General features: G+C 45.2%; 1 protein-coding gene across 1 annotated transcript in view; it reads left to right on the forward strand.

Moving 5' to 3' along the window:
• sema7a (semaphorin 7A) overlaps positions 1-23,956 on the forward strand; it is an 82,079-nt gene extending 58,123 nt beyond the window's left edge. The window contains exons 8-14 of the mRNA XM_046352129.1: positions 1,019-1,197; positions 11,271-11,379; positions 14,347-14,542; positions 20,404-20,519; positions 22,142-22,287; positions 23,062-23,135; positions 23,306-23,956. Of these exons, the coding sequence (XP_046208085.1) occupies positions 1,019-1,197; positions 11,271-11,379; positions 14,347-14,542; positions 20,404-20,519; positions 22,142-22,287; positions 23,062-23,135; positions 23,306-23,784 (1,299 nt within the window). The 3' untranslated portion in view covers positions 23,785-23,956. The remainder of the gene's footprint in view (positions 1-1,018; positions 1,198-11,270; positions 11,380-14,346; positions 14,543-20,403; positions 20,520-22,141; positions 22,288-23,061; positions 23,136-23,305) is intronic.
• The last annotated feature ends 218 nt before the right edge of the window (positions 23,957-24,174 follow it).

Below are 24,174 nucleotides of genomic sequence, written 5' to 3' on the forward strand. Positions count from 1 at the left end.
AGGATTTTGGTGGTAAGATGATGGTGATGATGATGATGATGGTGGTGAGGATGATGATGTTGATGTGGAAGATGGTGGTGAGGATGATGGTGATGAGGATGATGGTGATAATGATGAGGGTGAGGATAATGTTGGTTATGATGATGGTGGTGAGGATGATGGTGATGAGGATGATGGTGATGAGGATGATGGTGAAGAGGATGATGGTGATGATGATGGTGGTGAGGATGATGGTGATGAGGATGATGGTGAAGATGATGGTGATAATGATGAGGGTGAGGATAATGTTGGTTATGATGATGGTGGTGAAGATGATGGTGGTGAAGATGATGGTGATGAGGATGATGGTGGTGAAGATGATGGTGGTGAAGATGATGGTGGTGAAGATGATGGTGGTGAAGATGATGGTGAAGAGGATGATGGTGGTGGTGATGATGATGGTGGTGAGGATGATGGTGAAGATGATGATGGTGGTGAGGATGATGGTGATGAGGATGGTGATAATGATGAGGGTGAGGATAATGTTGGTTATGATGATGGTGGTGAAGATGATGGTGGTGAAGATGATGGTGATGAGGATGATGGTGATGAGGATGATGGTGGTGAAGAAGATGGTGGTGAAGATGCTGGTGGTGAAAATGATGGTGGTGAAGATGATGATGGTGGTGAAGATGATGGTGAAGAGGATGATGGTGGTGGTAATGATGATGGTGGTGAGGATGATGGTGAGGATAATGTTGGTTATGATGATGGTGGTGAAGATGATGGTGAGGATAATGTTGGTTATGATGATGGTGGTGAAAATGATGGTGGTGAAGATGATGGTGATGAGGATGATGGTGATGAAGATGATGGTTGTGAAGATGATGTTGGTGAGGATGATGGTGAAGGTGATGGTGATGAGGGTGAGGATAATGTTGGCAATGATGATGGTGGCAATGATGATGGTGGTAATGATGATGGTGATCGTGGTGAGAATTATGGTGATGTTGATTATGGTGGTGATGTCATTCTACAGGTGGATGAAGGCGGTTCTAAGCGGTTCTTGCAGAACATGTGGACGTCGTTCCTGAAGGCTCGGCTGGTGTGTGGGATTCCCAACGAGTCGCTCTACTTTAACCGGCTCCAAGATGTCTACGTGCTCCACGCAGAGGAATGGAGGGACTCACAAGTCTATGCTCTGTTCACTAGCAGCTGGTGAGAAAATGATCCTGCCTCTGTTATTTCCCAGCAGCTCCTGTACATATGCATTCTCCCAATGCCCCAAATTCCTAGCTAAATGTCACTGGAGCGGTATTCTGACTTGAGATCTGCGCGCTTACCTCAAATATTCGAGCAGGTCTCCCATTGACATCAGTAAATGCTATTTGAACAGAACACAAAGATAACAGTGTCCTGTTAAACAAAGGTTCTTCCTGATGTAACCGGTGTAGATTGCCTCTGTGTTCTGTTTTTGAGCCGAGAACAGATGACCAGAGGATCTGGGTTGGTCTAACTAGGTTTTATTTGCTGATCGTGACAGGAAACAACTCCAGAAACAAATGCTGCCTTTTATACGCCAGCTCTGCAAAATGAACAATGAAAGGGGACATTAATAGCCATGCTAGCTCAATGACGCCATGTACAGAGAAAAGTACAGTAACTAGCTAGCAGTCAACATATAAAAGTACAGTAACTAGCTAGCAGTCAACATGTAAAAGTACAGTAACTAGCTAGCAGTCAACATGTAAAAGTACAGTAACTAGCTAGCAGTCAACGTATAAAAGTACAGTAACTAGCTAGCAGTCAACATGTAAAAGTACAGTAACTAGCTAGCAGTCAACGTATAAAAGTAAGAAGGAGAAGGAGAAGGAAGGGGGAGACAGGATGTTTATGAGAGGGAATGCAGAAGGAGAAGGAAGGGGGAGACGGATGTTTATGAGAGGGAATGCAGAAGGAGAAGGAAGGGGGAGACGGATGTTTATGAGAGGGAATGCAGAAGGAGAAGGAAGGGGGAGACAGGATGTTTATGAGAGGGAATGCAGAAGGAGAAGGAAGGGGGAGACAGGATGTTTATGAGAGGGAATGCAGAAGGAGAAGGAAGGGGGAGAGACAGGATGTTTATGAGAGGGAATGCAGAAGGAGAAGGAAGGGGGGGAGACAGGATGTTTATGAGAGGGAATGCAGAAGGAGAAGGAAGGGGGAGACGGATGTTTATAATAATAATAATAATATATGCCATTTAGCAGACGCTTTTATCCAAAGCGACTTACAGTCATGTGAGGGAATGCAGAAGGAGAAGGAAGGGGGAGAGACAGGATGTTTATGAGAGGGAATGCAGAAGGAGAAGGAAGGGGGAGAGACAGGATGTTTATGAGAGGGAATGCAGAAGGAGAAGGAAGGTGGGGAGACAGGATGTTTATGAGAGGGAATGCAGAAGGAGAAGGAAGGGGGAGACAGGATGTTTATGAGAGGGAATGCAGAAGGAGAAGGAAGGGGGAGACAGGATGTTTATGAGAGGGAATGCAGAAGGAGAAGGAAGGGGGAGACAGGATGTTTATGAGAGGGAAGGCAGAAGGAGAAGGAAGGGGGGGAGACAGGATGTTTATGAGAGGGAATGCAGAAGGAGAAGGAAGGGGGAGACAGGATGTTTATGAGAGGGAATGCAGAAGGAGAAGGAAGGGGGAGACGGATGTTTATAATAATAATAATAATATATGCCATTTAGCAGACGCTTTTATCCAAAGCGACTTACAGTCATGTGAGGGAATGCAGAAGGAGAAGGAAGGGGGAGACGGATGTTTATAATAATAATAATAATATATGCCATTTAGCAGACGCTTTTATCCAAAGCGACTTACAGTCATGTGAGGGAATGCAGAAGGAGAAGGAAGGGGGAGAGACAGGATGTTTATGAGAGGGAATGCAGAAGGAGAAGGAAGGGGGAGACAGGATGTTTATGAGAGGGAATGCAGAAGGAGAAGGAAGGGGGAGAGACAGGATGTTTATGAGAGGGAATGCAGAAGGAGAAGGAAGGGGGGAGACAGGATGTTTATGAGAGGGAATGCAGAAGGAGAAGGAAGGGGGAGAGACAGGATGTTTATGAGAGGGAATGCAGAAGGAGAAGGAAGGGGGAGAGACAGGATGTTTATGAGAGGGAATGCAGAAGGAGAAGGAAGGGGGAGAGACAGGATGTTTATGAGAGGGAATGCAGAAGGAGAAGGAAGGGGGAGACAGGATGTTTATGAGAGGGAATGCAGAAGGAGAAGGAAGGGGGAGACAGGATGTTTATGAGAGGGAATGCAGAAGGAGAAGGAAGGGGGAGACAGGATGTTTATGAGAGGGAATGCAGAAGGAGAAGGAAGGGGGAGACAGGATGTTTATGAGAGGGAAGGCAGAAGGAGAAGGAAGGGGGGAGACAGGATGTTTATGAGAGGGAATGCAGAAGGAGAAGGAAGGGGGAGACAGGATGTTTATGAGAGGGAATGCAGAAGGAGAAGGAAGGGGGAGACGGATGTTTATAATAATAATAATAATATATGCCATTTAGCAGACGCTTTTATCCAAAGCGACTTACAGTCATGTGAGGGAATGCAGAAGGAGAAGGAAGGGGAGAGACAGGATGTTTATGAGAGGGAATGCAGAAGGAGAAGGAAGGGGGAGACAGGATGTTTATGAGAGGGAATGCAGAAGGAGAAGGAAGGGGGAGAGACAGGATGTTTATGAGAGGGAAGGCAGAAGGAGAAGGAAGGGGGAGACAGGATGTTTATGAGAGGGAATGCAGAAGGAGAAGGAAGGGGGAGACAGGATGTTTATGAGAGGGAATGCAGAAGGAGAAGGAAGGGGGAGACAGGATGTTTATGAGAGGGAATGCAGAAGGAGAAGGAAGGGGGAGACAGGATGTTTATGAGAGGGAATGCAGAAGGAGAAGGAAGGGGGAGACAGGATGTTTATGAGAGGGAATGCAGAAGGAGAAGGAAGGGGGAGACAGGATGTTTATGAGAGGGAATGCAGAAGGAGAAGGAAGGGGGAGACAGGATGTTTATGAGAGGGAATGCAGAAGGAGAAGGAAGGGGGAGACAGGATGTTTATGAGAGGGAATGCAGAAGGAGAAGGAAGGGGGAGACAGGATGTTTATGAGAGGGAATGCAGAAGGAGAAGGAAGGGGGAGACAGGATGTTTATGAGAGGGAATGCAGAAGGAGAAGGAAGGGGGAGACAGGATGTTTATGAGAGGGAATGCAGAAGGAGAAGGAAGGGGGAGACAGGATGTTTATGAGAGGGAATGCAGAAGGAGAAGGAAGGGGGAGACAGGATGTTTATGAGAGGGAAGGCAGAAGGAGAAGGAAGGGGGAGACAGGATGTTTATGAGAGGGAATGCAGAAGGAGAAGGAAGGGGGAGACAGGATGTTTATGAGAGGGAATGCAGAAGGAGAAGGAAGGGGGAGAGACAGGATGTTTATGAGAGGGAAGGCAGAAGGAGAAGGAAGGGGAGAGACAGGATGTTTATGAGAGGGAAGGCAGAAGGAGAAGGAAGGGGGAGACAGGATGTTTATGAGAGGGAATGCAGAAGGAGAAGGAAGGGGGAGACGGATGTTTATGAGAGGGAATGCAGAAGGAGAAGGAAGGGGGAGACAGGATGTTTATGAGAGGGAATGCAGAAGGAGAAGGAAGGGGGAGACGGATGTTTATGAGAGGGAATGCAGAAGGAGAAGGAAGGGGGAGACGGATGTTTATGAGAGGGAATGCAGAAGGAGAAGGAAGGGGGAGACAGGATGTTTATGAGAGGGAATGCAGAAGGAGAAGGAAGGGGGAGACAGGATGTTTATGAGAGGGAATGCAGAAGGAGAAGGAAGGGGGAGACAGGATGTTTATGAGAGGGAATGCAGAAGGAGAAGGAAGGGGGAGACAGGATGTTTATGAGAGGGAATGCAGAAGGAGAAGGAAGGGGGAGACGGATGTTTATAATAATAATAATAATATATGCCATTTAGCAGACGCTTTTATCCAAAGCGACTTACAGTCATGTGAGGGAATGCAAAAGGAGAAGGAAGGGGGAGACAGGATGTTTATGAGAGGGAATGCAGAAGGAGAAGGAAGGGGGAGAGACAGGATGTTTATGAGAGGGAATGCAGAAGGAGAAGGAAGGGGGAGACAGGATGTTTATGAGAGGGAATGCAGAAGGAGAAGGAAGGGGGGAGACAGGATGTTTATGAGAGGGAAGGCAGAAGGAGAAGGAAGGGGGAGACAGGATGTTTATGAGAGGGAATGCAGAAGGAGAAGGAAGGGGGAGACAGGATGTTTATGAGAGGGAAGGCAGAAGGAGAAGGAAGGGGGAGACAGGATGTTTATGAGAGGGAATGCAGAAGGAGAAGGAAGGGGGAGACAGGATGTTTATGAGAGGGAAGGCAGAAGGAGAAGGAAGGGGGAGACAGGATGTTTATGAGAGGGAATGCAGAAGGAGAAGGAAGGGGGAGACAGGATGTTTATGAGAGGGAAGGCAGAAGGAGAAGGAAGGGGGAGACAGGATGTTTATGAGAGGGAATGCAGAAGGAGAAGGAAGGGGGGACAGGATGTTTATGAGAGGGAATGCAGAAGGAGAAGGAAGGGGGAGACAGGATGTTTATGAGAGGGAATGCAGAAGGAGAAGGAAGGGGGAGACAGGATGTTTATGAGAGGGAATGCAGAAGGAGAAGGAAGGGGGAGACAGGATGTTTATGAGAGGGAAGGCAGAAGGAGAAGGAAGGGGGAGACAGGATGTTTATGAGAGGGAATGCAGAAGGAGAAGGAAGGGGGAGACAGGATGTTTATGAGAGGGAAGGCAGAAGGAGAAGGAAGGGGGAGACAGGATGTTTATGAGAGGGAATGCAGAAGGAGAAGGAAGGGGGAGACAGGATGTTTATGAGAGGGAAGGCAGAAGGAGAAGGAAGGGGGAGACAGGATGTTTATGAGAGGGAATGCAGAAGGAGAAGGAAGGGGGAGACAGGATGTTTATGAGAGGGAAGGCAGAAGGAGAAGGAAGGGGGAGACAGGATGTTTATGAGAGGGAATGCAGAAGGAGAAGGAAGGGGGGCAGGATGTTTATGAGAGGGAATGCAGAAGGAGAAGGAAGGGGGAGACAGGATGTTTATGAGAGGGAAGGCAGAAGGAGAAGGAAGGGGGAGACAGGATGTTTATGAGAGGGAATGCAGAAGGAGAAGGAAGGGGGAGACAGGATGTTTATGAGAGGGAATGCAGAAGGAGAAGGAAGGGGGAGACAGGATGTTTATGAGAGGGAATGCAGAAGGAGAAGGAAGGGGGAGACAGGATGTTTATGAGAGGGAATGCAGAAGGAGAAGGAAGGGGGAGACAGGATGTTTATGAGAGGGAATGCAGAAGGAGCAGGAAGGGGGGCAGGATGTTTATGAGAGGGAATGCAGAAGGAGAAGGAAGGGGGGCAGGATGTTTATGAGAGGGAATGCAGAAGGAGAAGGAAGGGGGGCAGGATGTTTATGAGAGGGAATGCAGAAGGAGAAGGAAGGGGGAGACAGGATGTTTATGAGAGGGAATGCAGAAGGAGAAGGAAGGGGGAGACAGGATGTTTATGAGAGGGAATGCAGAAGGAGAAGGAAGGGGGAGACAGGATGTTTATGAGAGGGAATGCAGAAGGAGAAGGAAGGGGGAGAGACAGGATGTTTATGAGAGGGAATGCAGAAGGAGAAGGAAGGGGGAGACAGGATGTTTATGAGAGGGAATGCAGAAGGAGAAGGAAGGGGGAGACAGGATGTTTATGAGAGGGAATGCAGAAGGAAAAGGAAGTGTGCAACATTAAAAAAGGCACTTACAGCAACAAAAGGAATGTACACTAATATCAGGCTTGAGAACTATAAAAATGTTTTGCAATGTTTTACAACACCGAGGAAGATAACCGTATTCTGTTAAACAAAGGTTCTTCATGAGAAAGATAAACACGTTCTGTTAAACAACCCAGCTAGCAATGAGGAATCGGCCCGGAAGCGGCCCTCTTCCTGTGGGCCGGAACTGATTGAATCGGCCCAGAATCAAAATGAATGACTGCCCAGAATCGCCCCAAGTACATCGGGCCGTTTCCTTCAACTAGAATTCAGGTGCCTGGATGAAAATATTACACATTTTATAGATACAAATTATACTGTGTGAGAGTGCATGCGCCTGGCCCGCCACAGGAGTCACTACAGCACAATGGGATGAAGACAACCCGGACAGCCAATCCCTCCCCTAATTCGGATGACCCTGGGCCAATTGTTCATCATCTCATAGGTCTCCCGGTCGCGACAGGCACAGGTTTCGAACCAGCATCTGTAGCAACGCAGTTTTCATTGTGATGCAGTGTCTTAGACGGCTACACCACTCTGGAGGCCAGATAACTCTCACCGGAATCGTCCTGAGCCCCAATAAATATATTTGGGCCAGATAACTCTCACCGGAATCGTCCTGAGCCCCAATAAATATATTTGGGCCAGATAACTCTCACCGGAATCTGCCCAAGCTCAATCCCCACATCCTAGCCATAAGTAATACTGCCAAAGGCCGTCCAGACTCAGACCACATGACGTCGACCGAGTCTGACTCTCAGCCGAGTGCCCCGACTCTAAGCCGGAATCGGCCCAGATCCACTGTGCTTCCTGAGAAAAAGAACCAGTTCTGTTAAACAGTGGTTCTTCCTGAGGAAGATAACCGTGTTCTAAACTTCTTAGGGCCAGCAGAACACCTGTCGACAACTTCCAGTGAAATTGGAGGGCGCGCAATTGGGGGGTACAGTGGTAGACCTGATCACCGACAATGATGCCTATAGGGAGGAGGTCAGAGACCTGGTCGTGTGGTGCCAAGACAACAACATCTCCCTCAACGTGATCAAAAAAAAGGAGATGATTGTGGACTACAGGAAAAATAGGACCGACCACGCCCCCATTCTCATCGACGGGGCTGTAGTGGAGCAGGTTGAGAGCTCCAAGTTCCTTGGTGTCCACATCACCAACAAACTAACATGGTCCAAGCACACCAAGACAGTCGTGAAGAGCGCACAACAAAACCTATTCCCCATCAGGAGACTAGAAAGACTTGTCATGGGTCCTCAGATCCTCAAAAGGTTCTACAGCTGCACCACCGAGAGCATCCTGACGGGTTGCATCACTGCCTGGTATGGCAACTGCTCGGCCTCCGACCGCAAGGCACTACAGAGGGTAGTGCGAACGGCCCAGTACATCACTGGGGCCAAGCTTCCTGCCATCCCAAATCAAATCACATTTTTATTTTCATCCGGGACCTCTATCCCAGGCGGTGTCAGAGGAAGGCCCTCAAAATTGTCAGACCCCAACCACCCTGGTCATAGACTGTTCTCTCCACTACTGCACAGCAAGCAGTACCGGAGTGCAAAGTCTAGGACCAAGAGGCTCCTTAAGATGGTCAAGAGGATTCTAAACAGTGTCTACCCCCAAGCCATAAGACTCCAGAACATCTAATCAAATGGCTACCCAGACTATTTGCATTGACCCCCCCCTCTTTTACACCGCTGCTACTCTCTGTTATTATCTATGCATATAGTAACTCTACCTACATGTACATATTACCTCAACTAACCGGTGCCCCGGCACACATTGACTCTGTACTGGTACCCCCTGTATATAGCTTCCACATTGACTCTGTACTGGTACCCCCTGTATATAGCCTCCACATTGACTCTGTACTGGTACCCCCCTGTATATAGCCTCCACATTGACTCTGTACCGGTACCCCCTGTATATAGCCTCCACATTGACTCTGTACCGGTACCCCCTGTATATAGCCTCCACATTGACTCTGTACCGGTACCCCCTGTATTTAGCCTCCACATTGACACTTTACCGGTACCCCCTGTATTTAGCCTCCACATTGACTCTGTACCGGTACCCCCTGTATTTAGCCTCCACATTGACTCTGTACTGGTACCCCCTGTATATAGCCTCCACATTGACTCTGTACCGGTACCCCCTGTATTTAGCCTCCACATTGACTCTGTACCGGTACCCCCTGTATTTAGCCTCCACATTGACTCTGTACCGGTACCCCCTGTATTTAGCCTCCACATTGACTCTGTACCGGTACCCCCTGTATATAGCCTCCACATTGACTCTGTACTGGTACCCCCTGTATATAGCCTCCACATTGACTCTGTACCATAATACCCTGTATATAGCCTCCACATTGACTCTGTACCGGTACCCCCTGTATATAGCCTCCACACTGACTCTGTACCGGTACCCCCTGTATATAGCCTCCACATTGACTCTGTACTGGTACCCCCCTGTATATAGCCTCCTCATTGACTCTGTACCGGTACCCCCCTGTATATTGCCTCCACATTGACTCTGTACCATAATACCCTGTATATAGCCTCCACACTGACTCTGTACCGGTACCCCCTGTATATAGCCTCCGCATTGACTCTGTACCGGTACCCCCTGTATATAGCCTCCACATTGACTCTGTACCATAATACCCTGTATATAGCCTCCACATTGACTCTGTACCGGTACCCCCTGTATATAGCCTCCACACTGACTCTGTACCGGTACCCCCTGTATATAGCCTCCACATTGACTCTGTACTGGTACCCCCCTGTATATAGCCTCCACATTGACTCTGTACCGGTACCCCCTGTATATAGCCTCCACATTGACTCTGTACCGGTACCCCCTGTATTTAGCCTCCACATTGACTCTGTACCGGTACCCCCTGTATATAGCCTCCACATTGACTCTGTACCGGTACCCCCTGTATTTAGCCTCCACATTGACTCTGTACCGGTACCCCCTGTATTTAGCCTCCACATTGACTCTGTACCGGTACCCCCTGTATTTAGCCTCCACATTGACTCTGTACCGGTACCCCCTGTATTTAGCCTCCACATTGACTCTGTACCGGTACCCCCTGTATATAGCCTCCACATTGACTCTGTACCGGTACCCCCTGTATATAGCCTCCACATTGACTCTGTACCATAATACCCTGTATATAGCCTCCACACTGACTCTGTACCGGTACCCCCTGTATATAGCCTCCACATTGACTCTGTACCGGTACCCCCTGTATATAGCCTCCACATTGACTCTGTACCATAATACCCTGTATATAGCCTCCACATTAACTCTGTACCGGTACCCCCTGTATATAGCCTCCACACTGACTCTGTACCGGTACCCCCTGTATATAGCCTCCACATTGACTCTGTACTGGTACCCCCCTGTATATAGCCTCCACACTGATTCTGTACCGGTACCCCCTGTATATAGCCTCCACATTGACTCTGTACTGGTACCCCCCTGTATATAGCCTCCGCATTGACTCTGTACCGGTACCCCCTGTATATAGCCTCCACATTGACTCTGTACTGGTACCCCCCTGTATATAGCCTCCACATTGACTCTGTACTGGTATCCCCTGTATATAGCCTCCACATTGACTCTGTACTGGTACCCCCTGTATATAGCCTCCACATTGACTCTGTACCGGTACCCCCTGTATATAGCCTCCACATTGACTCTGTACCGGTACCCCCTGTATATAGCCTCCACATTGACTCTGTACTGGTACCCCCCTGTATATAACCTCCACATTGACTCTGTACTGGTACCCCCTGTATTTAGCCTCCACATTGACTCTGTACCGGTACCCCCTGTATATAGCCTCCACATTGACTCTGTACTGGTACCCCCTGTATTTAGCCTCCACATTGACTCTGTACCGGTACCCCCTGTATATAGCCTCCACATTGACTCTGTACTGGAACCCCCTGTATATAGTCTCGCTGTTGTTATTTTACTGCTGCTCTTTAATTACTTGTTACTTTTATTTCTTATCCGCATTATTTTAAAACTGCATTGTAGGTTAGGGGTTCATAAGTAAGCATTTCACTGTAAGGTCTACTACACCTGTTGTATTCAGCATTTCACTGTAAGGTCTACTACACCTGTTGTATTCAGCATTTCACTGTGAGGTCTACTACACCTGTTATATTCAGCATTTCACTGTAAGGTCTACTACACCTGTTATATTCAGCATTTCACTGTGAGGTCTACTACACCTGTTGTATTCAGCATTTCACTGTGAGGTCTACTACACCTGTTATATTCAGCATTTCACTGTGAGGTCTACTACACCTGTTATATTCAGCATTTCACTGTAAGGTCTACTACACCTGTTGTATTCGGCACATGTGATGAATAAAATTGGATTTGATTTGAAGATGAAGATGAACAATCTAACCTGAGTCTAACCTGTTCTCTCCACCAATAGGAATGGCACAGCTGTCTGCGTCTACTCCATGGAAGAGATCGACAGGATATTCCAGACCTCTCCCTTCAGGGGATACAGTAAGGACATTCCCAACCCAAGACCTGGAACAGTAAGGAATTCTGACTATTTTACATCTTCCAGGACAATAGACATATGTTCTATTCTGCAACTACATGTACATCTCTGCTCTCGTTAACAAAGGAGTCTGTTGTCTTCTTAACCTAAAGAATCAGACATATTTCAGCCAGTATCATGTGGACCATAACTAACAAGTGACTGAAAAACAAAGGAACATTTGAGACTCATTATTCCAGGGTGGATAGGGGGAAAATCTGTCTCTGTGCGCCTTATAGGAACATCAGTATTCCACAGACAAAGGGAAACATGGAGTGTGTCCCAAATGGCACCCTATTCCCTATATCGTGCACTACTTTCCATAGCCCTGGTCAAAGGTAGTGCACTACATAGGGAATAGGATGGCATTTGGGACACAAACCTAAAGCTGGACCCCCCCCTGGCCTGTACAGCTGACTAAAGCATGGAACCATGGAGCTCTACAGTTTCCACATGTCTTTCTGTGGCTGTGGCTGGGGCTGGGGCTGTGGCTGGGGCTGTGGCTGGGGCTGTGGCTGCTACAGTCATGACACATAATATCTCCAACTGTGTGACTCATAGTTGCCTGTATGTGCTGCGCCTGTTGAGTAGATTGTGCCTGACAACAGCATTAAAGCAACCACATATCCTGAGGCCGCATTTATAGTAGCTGGGGATTTCAAGAAAGCTAATATGAGGAAAACGCTACCTAAGTTCTACCAACACCTTGACTGTAGTACTCACCGCTCTGGTAAAACATTAGAGTTCTACCATCACCTTGACTGTAGTACTCACTCTGGTAAAACATTAGAGTTCTACCATCACCTTGACTGTAGTACTCACTCTGCTAAAACATTAGAGTTCTACCATCACCTTGACTGTAGTACTCACTCTGCTAAAACATTAGAGTTCTACCATCACCTTGACTGTAGTACTCACTCTGCTAAAACATTAGACCACTGCCACTCAACCATCAATCCACAGTTTCTGGGAGGTTTTAATAGTCACAGTGGGTACAACATCACCTATACACTTCCCGATAAACTCACTTATCGGTGTATTCGTCAATATTATTCTCTGAAGCTACCCAGAATAGCAAATCTGACCACGACTCCATCTTGCTCCTCCCTTCCTATAGGCAGAAACTCAAACAAGAAGGACCCGTCCTAATGACTATCCGACACTGGTCTGACCAATCGAAATCCAAGCTTCAAGATTGTTTTGATCACACGGACTGGGATATATTCTGGGTAGCTTCAGAGAATAATATTGACGAATACACCGATAAGTGAGTTTATCGGGAAGTGTATAGGTGATGTTGTACCCACTGTGACTATTAAACCTACCAGAAACTGTGGATAGATGGTAGCATTCGCAACTGAAAGCGCGAACCACCATGACAAGGTGACTGGGAATATGGTTGAATACAAACAGTGTAGTTATTCCCTCCGCAAGGCAATCAAACAGGCAAAACATCAGAATAGAGACAAAGTGGAGTCGCAATTTAACTGCTCAGACACGAGACATATGTGGCAGGGTCTACAGACAATCAGGGACTACAACAGGAAAACCAACCAGCTACGCCACGGACACCAATGTCTTGCTTCCGGATAAGCTAAACATTTTCTTCACCCGCTTTGAGGATAACAGAGTGCCACCTACGCGGCTCCTTACCAAGGACTGTAGGCTCGCCTTCTCTGTGGCAGATGTGAGTAAGACATTTAAGCGTGTTAACCCTCACAAGGCTGCCGGCCCAGACGGCATCCCAAGCCGCATCCTCAGAGCATGCGCAGACCAGCTGGCTGGTGTGTTTATGGACATATTCAATCTCTCCCTATCCAAGTATGATGTCCCCACATGCTTCAAGATGGCCACCATTGTTCCTGTTCCCAAGAAGGCAAAGATAACTGAACTAAATGACTCACCCCTCACGTCTGTCATCAGGAAGTGCTTTGAGAGACTAGTCAAGGATCATATTACCTCTACCTTACCTGACACCCTAGACCCACTTACCACCCCAATAGATCCACAGACAATGCAATCACCGTCTCACTGCACACTGGCCCATTCCATCTGGACAAGAGGAATACCTATGTAAGAATGCTGTTCATTGACCATATCTCAGCATTCAACACTATAGTACCTTCCAAGCTCATCATTAAGCTTGAGGACCTATACTGTTGGAGTTAGAAAACACAAGCATTTCACTACACCCGCAATAACATCTGCTAAACACGTGTATGTGACCAATAGCATGTGATTTCTACCATTACTGAGACCCTGCAGGTGTATGTGTGTAGTCAGGTTTCTGTTCGGTGGTTTATTGTCTGAACAACTTCCTCAATCTGTTTTTCCTCCACCCTGACCCTGACCTTGACCCTACAGTCCTCATTGTCTTCCTTTTGGGATGCATCAATACATTGTATTGTTTTGTCTAAGTTCCTGATGTGACTAAGACGTGTTGTATAGGCTACAACAAAACAAAAGCACAGTCTGACTAAAAGGCCGGCTGTGCTTCCTGACTCCCTTTACCAGGAAGCAAGTGACTTTTTCTTCTTGTATCTATGTATCATATTTATATACACGGTTTAACATGTAAGAGTGTTAACATTTATACATGTGTTTTTAAGAAATGTTAAATGACTTATATAGGAGTATAAACAAAAGCAGGTGTTATGACCTTATTTGGACTAAGTGATTTCCTGTGACCTATTGAGAAACGTAAACACCAAACTCCACACAACATAGGAAGTTGTGCTGGAATATTTATGTCAGCAGCCCATGTCTCCGTAATCTTTGGTGGACAGACTACATAACATGCGTCTGATTAAACTATGCAAGATTTAGTCCTGGAATAAACGACATGAATGTCTCATATTATTTGCCTGCGAAATTCCGATTTTATTCACTTATTTGGCAAAGGCTTGTATCGAATGGGGTGCTTATCTGGGTAAAGATCTTTTCTCCTGTCTCATCTCCTCAGTGTGTCTCTGACAGTAAAGACCTGCCGTTGGCTACGGTGAACGTGATAAAGGATCACCCAGAGATGACCGACTGGATTCATCCCATCCAGCCTTACACCCCATTCTACATCTCTAACTATAACTACACCAAGATCGTTGTGGACCGAGTACAGGCTGCAGACGACACCATGCACACCGTCCTGCTGCTAGCAACTGGTAGGTGATGTCTGGGCTCCATGTCTGGAAATAGACTCTCTGGGTTGAAATCAAATACCACCAAGTTGAACATCCACCCCGTTTCTACTCTCGGTGCTGTTGCTGACCTACAGATGTTGGATCTTAATTTGAGCCAGTTTCACAAAACAGGAAAATAATCCTGCAGCAACAGAAAATGTGAATTGTTGTGTGGATTATAATTAATTAATTATTTTGGGTAGAGGTTGATACATTTTTTGTTGTAAAATGTTCTGAAGCTTTAAAGTGGACATTAGAAACTTTAGAAGCCTTTTAAACCTTGAATACACAAAACGCAAAACGTTCTTCTAACAACAGCATGATGAAATGAAGACACAGCGTGACCATTGTTCATCATGGTTGTTATCAGTATGATGATGTTTTTATCACAGTCACGTGTTATTCAGAGTCTCAAGTACACAACGACAACGTCTTTAACAGCCTGTTAGGCCCCGCGAAAGACTAGCTGTCTGATGCTACAGAAACCCTATGAATAAACACTATGAGTAAACACTATGAATAAACACTATTAGTAAACACTATGAATAAACACTATGAATAAACACTATGAATAAACACTATGAATAAACACTATTAGTAAACACTATGAATAAACACCATGAGTAAACACTATGAATAAACACTATTAGTAAACACTATGAGTAAACACTATGAATAAACACTATGAATAAACACTATGAATAAACCCTATGAGTAAACACTATGAATAAACACTATTAGTAAACACTATGAATAAACACTATTAGTAAACACCATGAGTAAACACTATTAGTAAACACCATGAGTAAACACTATGAGTAAACACTATGAATAAACACTATGAATAAACACTACGAGTAAACACTATGAATAAACACTATGAATAAACACCATGAGTAAACACTATGAATAAACACTATTAGTAAACACTATGAATAAACACTATTAGTAAACACTATTAGTAAACACTATGAGTAAACACTATGAATAAACACTATGAATAAACACTATGAGTAAACACTATGAATAAACACTATTAGTAAACACTATTAGTAAACACTATGAGTAAACACTATGAGTAAACACTATGAATAAACACTATGAGTAAACACTATGAGTAAACACTATTAGTAAACACTATTAGTAAACACTATGAATAAACACTATGAATAAACACTATTAGTAAACACTATGAGTAAACACTATGAATAAACACTATGAATAAACACTATTAGTAAACACTATGAGTAAACACTATGAGTAAACACTATGAATAAACACTATGAATAAACACTATTAGTAAACACCATGAGTAAACACTATTAGTAAACACCATGAGTAAACACTATGAGTAAACACTATGAATAAACACTATGAATAAACACTACGAGTAAACACTATGAATAAACACTATGAATAAACACCATGAGTAAACACTATGAATAAACACTATTAGTAAACACTATGAGTAAACACTATGAATAAACACTATGAATAAACCCTATGAGTAAACACTATGAATAAACACTATTAGTAAACACTATGAATAAACACTATTAGTAAACACCATGAGTAAACACTATTAGTAAACACCATGAGTAAACACTATGAGTAAACACTATGAGTAAACACTATGAATAAACACTATGAGTAAACACTATGAGTAAACACTATGAGTAAACACTATTAGTAAACACTATGAATAAACACTATGAATAAACACCATGAGTAAACACTATGAAGAAACACTATTAGTAAACACTATGAATAAACACTATTAGTAAACACCATGAGTAAACACTATGAGTAAACACTATGAATAAACACTATGAATAAACCCTATGAGTAAACACTATGAATAAACACTATTAGTAAACACTATGAGTAAACACTATGAGTAAACACAATGAGTAAACACTATTAGTAAACACTATGAGTAAACACTATGAGTAAACACTATGAGTAAACACCATGAGTAAACACTATTAGTAAACACCATGAGTAAACACTATGAAGAAACACTATGAGTAAACACTATGAGTAAACACTATTAGTAAACACTATGAATAAACACTATGAATAAACACTATGAGTAAACACTATGAAGAAACACTATGAGTAAACACTATGAGTAAACACTATTAGTAAACACTATGAATAAACACTATGAATAAACACTATGAATAAACACTACGAGTAAACACTATTAGTAAACACTATGAAGAAACACTATGAGTAAACACTATTAGTAAACACTATTAGTAAACACTATGAATAAACACTATGAATCAACACTATGAATAAACACTATGAGTAAACACTATTAGTAAACACCATGAGTAAACACTATTAGTAAACACTATGAATAAACACTATGAGTAAACACTATTAGTAAACACTATGAGTAAACACTATGAGTAAACACTATGAGTAAACACCATGAGTAAACACTATTAGTAAACACTACGAAGAAACACTATGAGTAAACACTATGAATAAACACTATTAGTAAACACCATGAGTAAACACTATGAGTAAACACTATGAATAAACACTATTAGTAAACACCATGAGTAAACACTATCAAATCAAAGTTTATTGGTCACTTACACAGAATTTGAGATATCATCGCAGGTGCAGCATAATGCTTGTACAGTAATACCAGAGTAGTAATACCAGGGCATTAATACCAGAGTAGTAATACCAGGGCATTAATACCAGAGTAGTAATACCAGGGCATTAATACCAGAGTAGTAATACCAGGGCATTAATACCAGAGTAGTAATACCAGGGCATTAATACCAGAGTAGTAATACCAGGGCATTAATACCAGAGTAGTAATACCAGGGCATTAATACCAGAGTAGTAATACCAGGGCAGTAATACCAGATAATTAATACCAGGGCAGTAATACCAGATAATTAATACCAGGTTAGTAATACCAGGGCATTAATACCAGATAATTAATACCAGGTTAGTAATACCAGGGCAGTAATACCAGGGCATTAATTTCAGATAATTAGTACCAGAGTAGTAATACCAGGGCAGTAATACCAGGGCATTCATACCAGGGCATTAATACCAGATAATTAATACCAGGGCATTAATACCAGATAATTAATACCAGGGCATTAATACCAGGGTAGTAATACCAGGGCACTAATACCAGAGTAGTAATACCAGGGCATTAATACCAGAGTAGTAATACCAGGGCATTAATACCAGATAATTAATACCAGGTTAGTAATACCAGGGCAGTAATACCAGGGCATTAATACCAGATAATTAATACCAGGGTAGTAATACCAGGGCAGTAATACCAGATAATTAATACCAGGGCTGTAATACCAGGGCATTAATACCAGATAATTAATACCAGGGTAGTAATACCAGGGCAGTAATACCAGATAATTAATACCAGGGCAGTAATACCAGATAATTAATATCAGGGTAATAATACCAGGGCAGTAATACCAGATAATTAATACCAGGGCAGTAATACCAGGGCATTAATACCAGATAATTAATACCAGGGTAGTAATACCAGATAATTAATACCAGGGCAGTAATACCAGATAATTAATACCAGATAATTAATACCAGGGCAGTAAACCAGGGCAGTAATACCAGGGCAGTAATACCAGATAATTAATACCAGGGTAGTAATACCAGGGCAGTAATACCAGATAATTAATACCAGGGCAGTAATACCAGATAATTAATACCAGATAATTAATACCAGGGCAGTAAACCAGGGCAGTAGGATGAGCCTTCACTAGAATACAGTATATACCTATAACGTGGGTAAAACAGTATGTAAACATTATTACAGTGATCTTTGTTCAATGATTCTATGTACGTAGGGTAACATTCTCTAGGGTGCTGGGTAGAGTACCGGGTGGGAGCCGGCTAGTGACAGTGACTAAGGTTCAGGGTAGGGTACCGGGTGGGAGCCGGCTAGTGACAGTGACTAAGGTTCAGGGTAGAGTACCGGGTGGTAGCTGGCTAGTGACAGTGACTAAGGTTCAGGGTAGAGTACCGGGTGGGAGCCGGCTAGTGACAGTGACTAAGGTTCAGGGTAGAGTACCGGGTGGGAGCCGGCTAGTGACAGTGGCTAAGGTTCAGGGCAGGTTACTGGGCGGAGGCTGGCTAGTGACAGTGGCTAAGGTTCAGGGCAGGGTACTGGACAGAGGCTGGGCAGAGGCTGGCTAGTGACAGTGGCTAAGGTTCAGGGCAGGGTACTGGACAGAGGCTGGGCAGAGGCTGGCTAGTGACAGTGGCTAAGGTTCAGGACAGGGTACTGGACAGAGGCTGGGGTCAGAGGCTGGCTAGTGACAGTGGCTAAGGTTCAGGGCAGGGTACTGGACAGAGGCTGGGCAGAGGCTGGCTAGTGACAGTGGCTAAGGTTCAGGGCAGGGTACTGGACAGAGGCTGGGGTCAGAGGCTGGCTAGTGACAGTGGCTAAGGTTCAGGGCAGGGTACTGGAAAGAGGCTGGCTAGTAACAGTGGCTAAGGTTCAGGACAGGGTACTGGACAGAGGCTGGGGTCAGAGGCTGGCTAGTGACAGTGGCTAAGGTTCAGGGTAGAGTACCGGGTGGTAGCCGGCTAGTGACAGTGACTAAGGTTCAGGGTAGAGTACCGGGTGGGAGCCGGCTAGTGACAGTGACTAAGGTTCAGGGTAGAGTACCGGGTGGGAGCCGGCTAGTGACAGTGACTAAGGTTCAGGGTAGAGTACCGGGTGGGAGCCGGCTAGTGACAGTGGCTAAGGTTCAGGGCAGGTTACTGGGCGGAGGCTGGCTAGTGACAGTGGCTAAGGTTCAGGGCAGGGTACTGGACAGAGGCTGGGCAGAGGCTGGCTAGTGACAGTGGCTAAGGTTCAGGGCAGGTTACTGGACAGAGGCTGGGCAGAGGCTGGCTAGTGACAGTGGCTAAGGTTCAGGGCAGGGTACTGGACAGAGGCTGGGCAGAGGCTGGCTAGTGACAGTGGCTAAGGTTCAGGACAGGGTACTGGACAGAGGCTGGGGTCAGAGGCTGGCTAGTGACAGTGGATAAGGTTCAGGGCAGGGTACTGGGCAGAGGCTGGGGTCAGAGGCTGGCTAGTGACAGTGGCTAAGGTTCAGGACAGGGTACTGGGCAGAGGCTGGGGTCAGAGGCTGGCTAGTGACAGTGGTTAAGGTTCAGGGTAGAGTACCAGGCAGAGGCTGGCTAGTGACAGTGGCTAAGGTTCAGGATAGAGTACCGGGCAGAGGCTGGCTAGTGACAGTGGCTAAGGTTCAGGACAGGGTACTGGACAGAGGCTGGGCAGAGGCTGGCTAGTGACAGTGGCTAAGGTTCAGGGCAGGGTACTGGACAGAGGCTGAGCAGAGGCTGGCTCGTGACAGTGGCTTAGGTTCAGGACAGGGTACTGGACAGAGGCTGGCTAGTGACTGTGGCTAAGGTTCAGGGCAGGGTACTGGGCAGAGGCTGGGGTCAGAGGCTGGCTAGTGACAGTGGCTAAGGTTCAGGACAGGGTACCGGGCAGAGACTGGCTAGTGGTGACTGATTAACAATCTAATGGACTGGAGATAGAAGCTGTTTCTCAGTGTCTTCCAGCTCGAGGAAGCCAAGGCTCTTGGAAGGCTACTTACTTACTGCCAGGCCTCTGCAATCAGGCCTATTTCAGCTTGTGAATGACTGTGCACTGCAATCAGGCCTATTTCAACTTGTGAATGACTGTGCTCTGCAATCAGGCCTATTTCAACTTGTGAATGACTGTTCACTGCAATCAGGCCTATTTCAACTTGTAGTGACTAAATGACTCGACCTGTAAATGAGTGTTTAACTTTCTGTATCTCCTTCCCCAGACACTGGAATGATCCATAAGATCTTAAATGATCGTTTCAAACCTTTCATCATCTCAGAGACTCATCTCTCCAACCACTCTGATGTCATCAGATCCATGAAACTGGACTCTAGAAAGGTACCGGCAGGGTGGCAGGTAGCCTAGTCATTAAGAGTGTTGGGACAAGTAACGAATGGTTGCTGGTTCGAATCCCAGAGAAGAATAGGTGAAAAATCTGTCAATGTATGTACTCTATTAACCTTAATAGCTCCTGTAAGTCACTCTGGGTAAGAGCGTCTGAAAAATTGCTAAAATGTTCTGTGATCAAGTTATTTTGGATATGACTAGAAAGAAGGGTGGTATTCAGAAGAGTGGTGTTTAATATAATATAATAATAATATAATAATATATGCCATTTAGCAGACGCTTTTATCCAAAGCGACTTACAGTCATGTGTGCATACATTCTACGTATGGGTGGTCCCGGGAATCGAACCCACATCGAACCCACTACCCTGGCGTTACAAGCGCCATGCTCTACCAACTGAGCTACAGAAGGACCACAATGTTGAATATAGATATCGGCCCTATGTGATCAGGTTACTGTGCATTCTGAAAGCATTCAGACCCCTTCACCTCCTCCATGTTTTTCCTCATCAATCTACACACAATACCTCATAATGACCAAGCAAAACTGTTTTTTAGAAATGTTTGCAAATGTATTAAAAATTAAAAAACGGAAATATCACATTTACATAAGTATTCAGAACCTTTACTCAGTACTTTGTTGAAGCACTTTTGGCAGCGATTACAGCCTCGAGTCTTCTTGGGTATGATGCTACAAGCTTGGCACACCTGTAGTTGGGGAGTTTCTCCCATTCTTCTCTGCAGATCCTCTCAAGCTCTGTCAGGTTGGATGGGGAGCGTCGCTGCACAGCTATTTTCAGGTCTCTCCAGAGGCCCTAAGCACACAGCCAGACTCTCCAAGTCTGGGCTCTGGCTGGGCCACTCAAGGACATTCAGTGACTTGTCCTGAAGCCCCTCCTGCGTTTTCTTGGCTGTTTGCTTAGGGTCGTTGTCCTGTTTGAAGTTGAACCTTCGCTCCAGTGTGAGGTCCTGAGTGCTCTGGAGCAGGTTTTCATCAAGGATCTCTCTGTACTTTGCTCCGTTCATCTTTCCCTCAATCCTGACTAGTCTCCCAGTCCCTGCCGCTGAAAAACATTCCCACAGCACCGGCCTATGGGACTCCTGATCACGGCTGGTTGTAATTACAGCCCAGGATCGAACCAGGGTCTGTACTGACGCCTATAGCGCTGAGATGCAGTTCCTTAGACTGCTGCGCCACTCGGGAGGTAAAAGGTCACAGAGCGGTGTTTGTCAGTCCAGGAGACATCCCAAAAATGGGTCTTCTCACAATATCGTCTGTAGCGTCTGAACATTTAAGCCTACAAACTGACCTCTGGAGAGATAACACTCTCACGATGGTGTTCTCCATTTTGCTTTACGATCTCCCCAAGTGTCGGGAGACTCGTCTGAAATCGGTAACGCCGATCTGCCAACTTCTGTCTGTGGCATCCAAACAGTTTGGGCTATACGCTAGTATGACCCCTCTGTGGAAAGCGTTTGTTTAAGCTAATAGCAGTAACCCCAATAAAGACAGGGTTTAGACTCTGATGGTAATTAAGATAGATATTGTTCAAATGTGAAATATATGTGATGGGACGTTTTAGTATTAACTAGCGTCTTTCTCTCTATGTGCAGAGGAAACTGGTGGTGGGTTTGTCAGAGCAGATCTCCATTCTGGACCTCCAGAGGTGTCAGGACTATAACGGATCCTGTTATGTGTGTGTTCTGGCCAGAGACCCGTACTGCGCCTGGACAGAGGCTGGGTGCAAACCCACCGTCCCGTAAGTCTAATGTTTCCTCTTTGGCTCCTCCTCATTTGACCAAGCATGGCTGTCCCATAAGCTGTGTCTTTCAATCAGATTGATTTATAAGCCCTTTTTACAGAAGCAGTTGTCACAAAGTGCTTTTACATTAACCGGCTTAGACCGCCAAGAGCCTTTTACATTAACCGGCCTAGACCGCCAAGAGCCTTTTACATTAACCGGCCTACACCCCAAAGAGCCTTTTACAGTAACCGGCCTACACCCCAAATAGCCTTTTAGAGTAAATGGCCTAGAGCCCAAAGAGCCTTTTACAATAACCGGCCTACACCCCAAAGAGCCTTTTACAGTAACTGGCCTACACCCCAAAGAGCCTTTTACAATAACCAGCCTACACCCCAACGAGCCTTTTACAGTAACTGGCAGGACCACTTTTGGTTCATCTTTATATACCTAGCATTGCTGTCTACTGTATCTAAACTAGTCTCAGTGGTTGTCTTAGTGAACTGAACGTTGTTTTTCTTTCCATAGGGGAGGCATTCATTGCTGTCTACTGTATCTAAACTAGTCTCAGTGTTTGTCTTAGTGAACTGAACGTTGTTTTTCTTTCCATAGGGGAGGCATTCATTGCTGTCTACTGTATCTAAACTAGTCTCAGTGGTTGTCTTAGTGAACTGAACGTTGTTTTTCTTTCCATAGGGGAGGCATTCATTGCTGTCTACTGTATCTAAACTAGTCTCAGTGGTTGTCTTAGTGAACTGAACGTTGTGATTGTTGTTGTTTTTCTTTCCATAGGGGAGGCATTCAAAATATTGATGGAGGAGAAACTAATGTGTGCCTTAAAACAGCAGGAGTTCAAATATCAGAAGGTACATCGACATCGACATCTCACACACTGATAATAATACAATCAATCAATCAATCAATCAATCAATCAAATGAGTCAATCTGATGCCTGTTATTTGATTTGGAATGTATTGAATGAATAGATGTTCATTCCCCTGCCTTGTTAATTACATTTCTCCGACTCTTTCTCCAGAACCAAAGAAGCCCACCAGCAACAGGACCAGACGTGACACCCAGCCCTCCTCGTCCCTGAACGCCCTCAGTGCATCGTTCCACTCTGTGCCCCTGAACGTCCCCTTCTACCTGTCCTGTCCCATAGACTCCTACCACGCCCACTACAGCTGGGAACACCTGGGCACGACACGCCCCTGTTTGCGACTGCAGGCCAGCTGTCTCCATCTCATCCCCTCCATGCAGACAGAGCACTATGGGAACTACCAGTGTGTCTCCAAGGAGAGAGACTATACCAGGGTGGTGAGGGTGGTCCGAGCTACACAGCTGCTGAGTAACCACAACCCAAGCATAATCAGCAGGCCTGCTAGACCGGTGGGAACCATCCGTACTAACATAGAGGACTCTAAGAACAACGGAGCAACAGCAGCTATGGCAATGCAGGCGGGATGGTTCGTGAGCTTTGCAGCTTTGGACATTATCGTGCAACTTCTGCAATAAAATCATGTCCACTATGGACTTCATCATGATATGACACTGTACATCTGCACTCTATAATGGATCCACGGTGCATTCAGAAACTATCCAGACTCCTTGACTTTTTCCACATTTTGTTACGTTACAGCTTTATTCTAAAATGGATTAAAAAATATATATTAAGAAACTCCTCAATCTACACACAACACCCCATAATGACATCACAACACCCCATAATGACATCACAACACCCCATAATGACATCACAATACCCCATAATGACATCACAATACCCCATAATGACATCACAACACCCCATAATGACATCACAATACCCCATAATGACATCACAATACCCCATAATGACATCACAATACCCCATAATGACATCACAATACCCCATAATGACATCAC

Source organism: Oncorhynchus gorbuscha, linkage group LG06 (genome assembly GCF_021184085.1).
Source record: "Oncorhynchus gorbuscha isolate QuinsamMale2020 ecotype Even-year linkage group LG06, OgorEven_v1.0, whole genome shotgun sequence".
NCBI classification, from domain to species: Eukaryota; Metazoa; Chordata; class Actinopteri; order Salmoniformes; family Salmonidae; genus Oncorhynchus; species Oncorhynchus gorbuscha.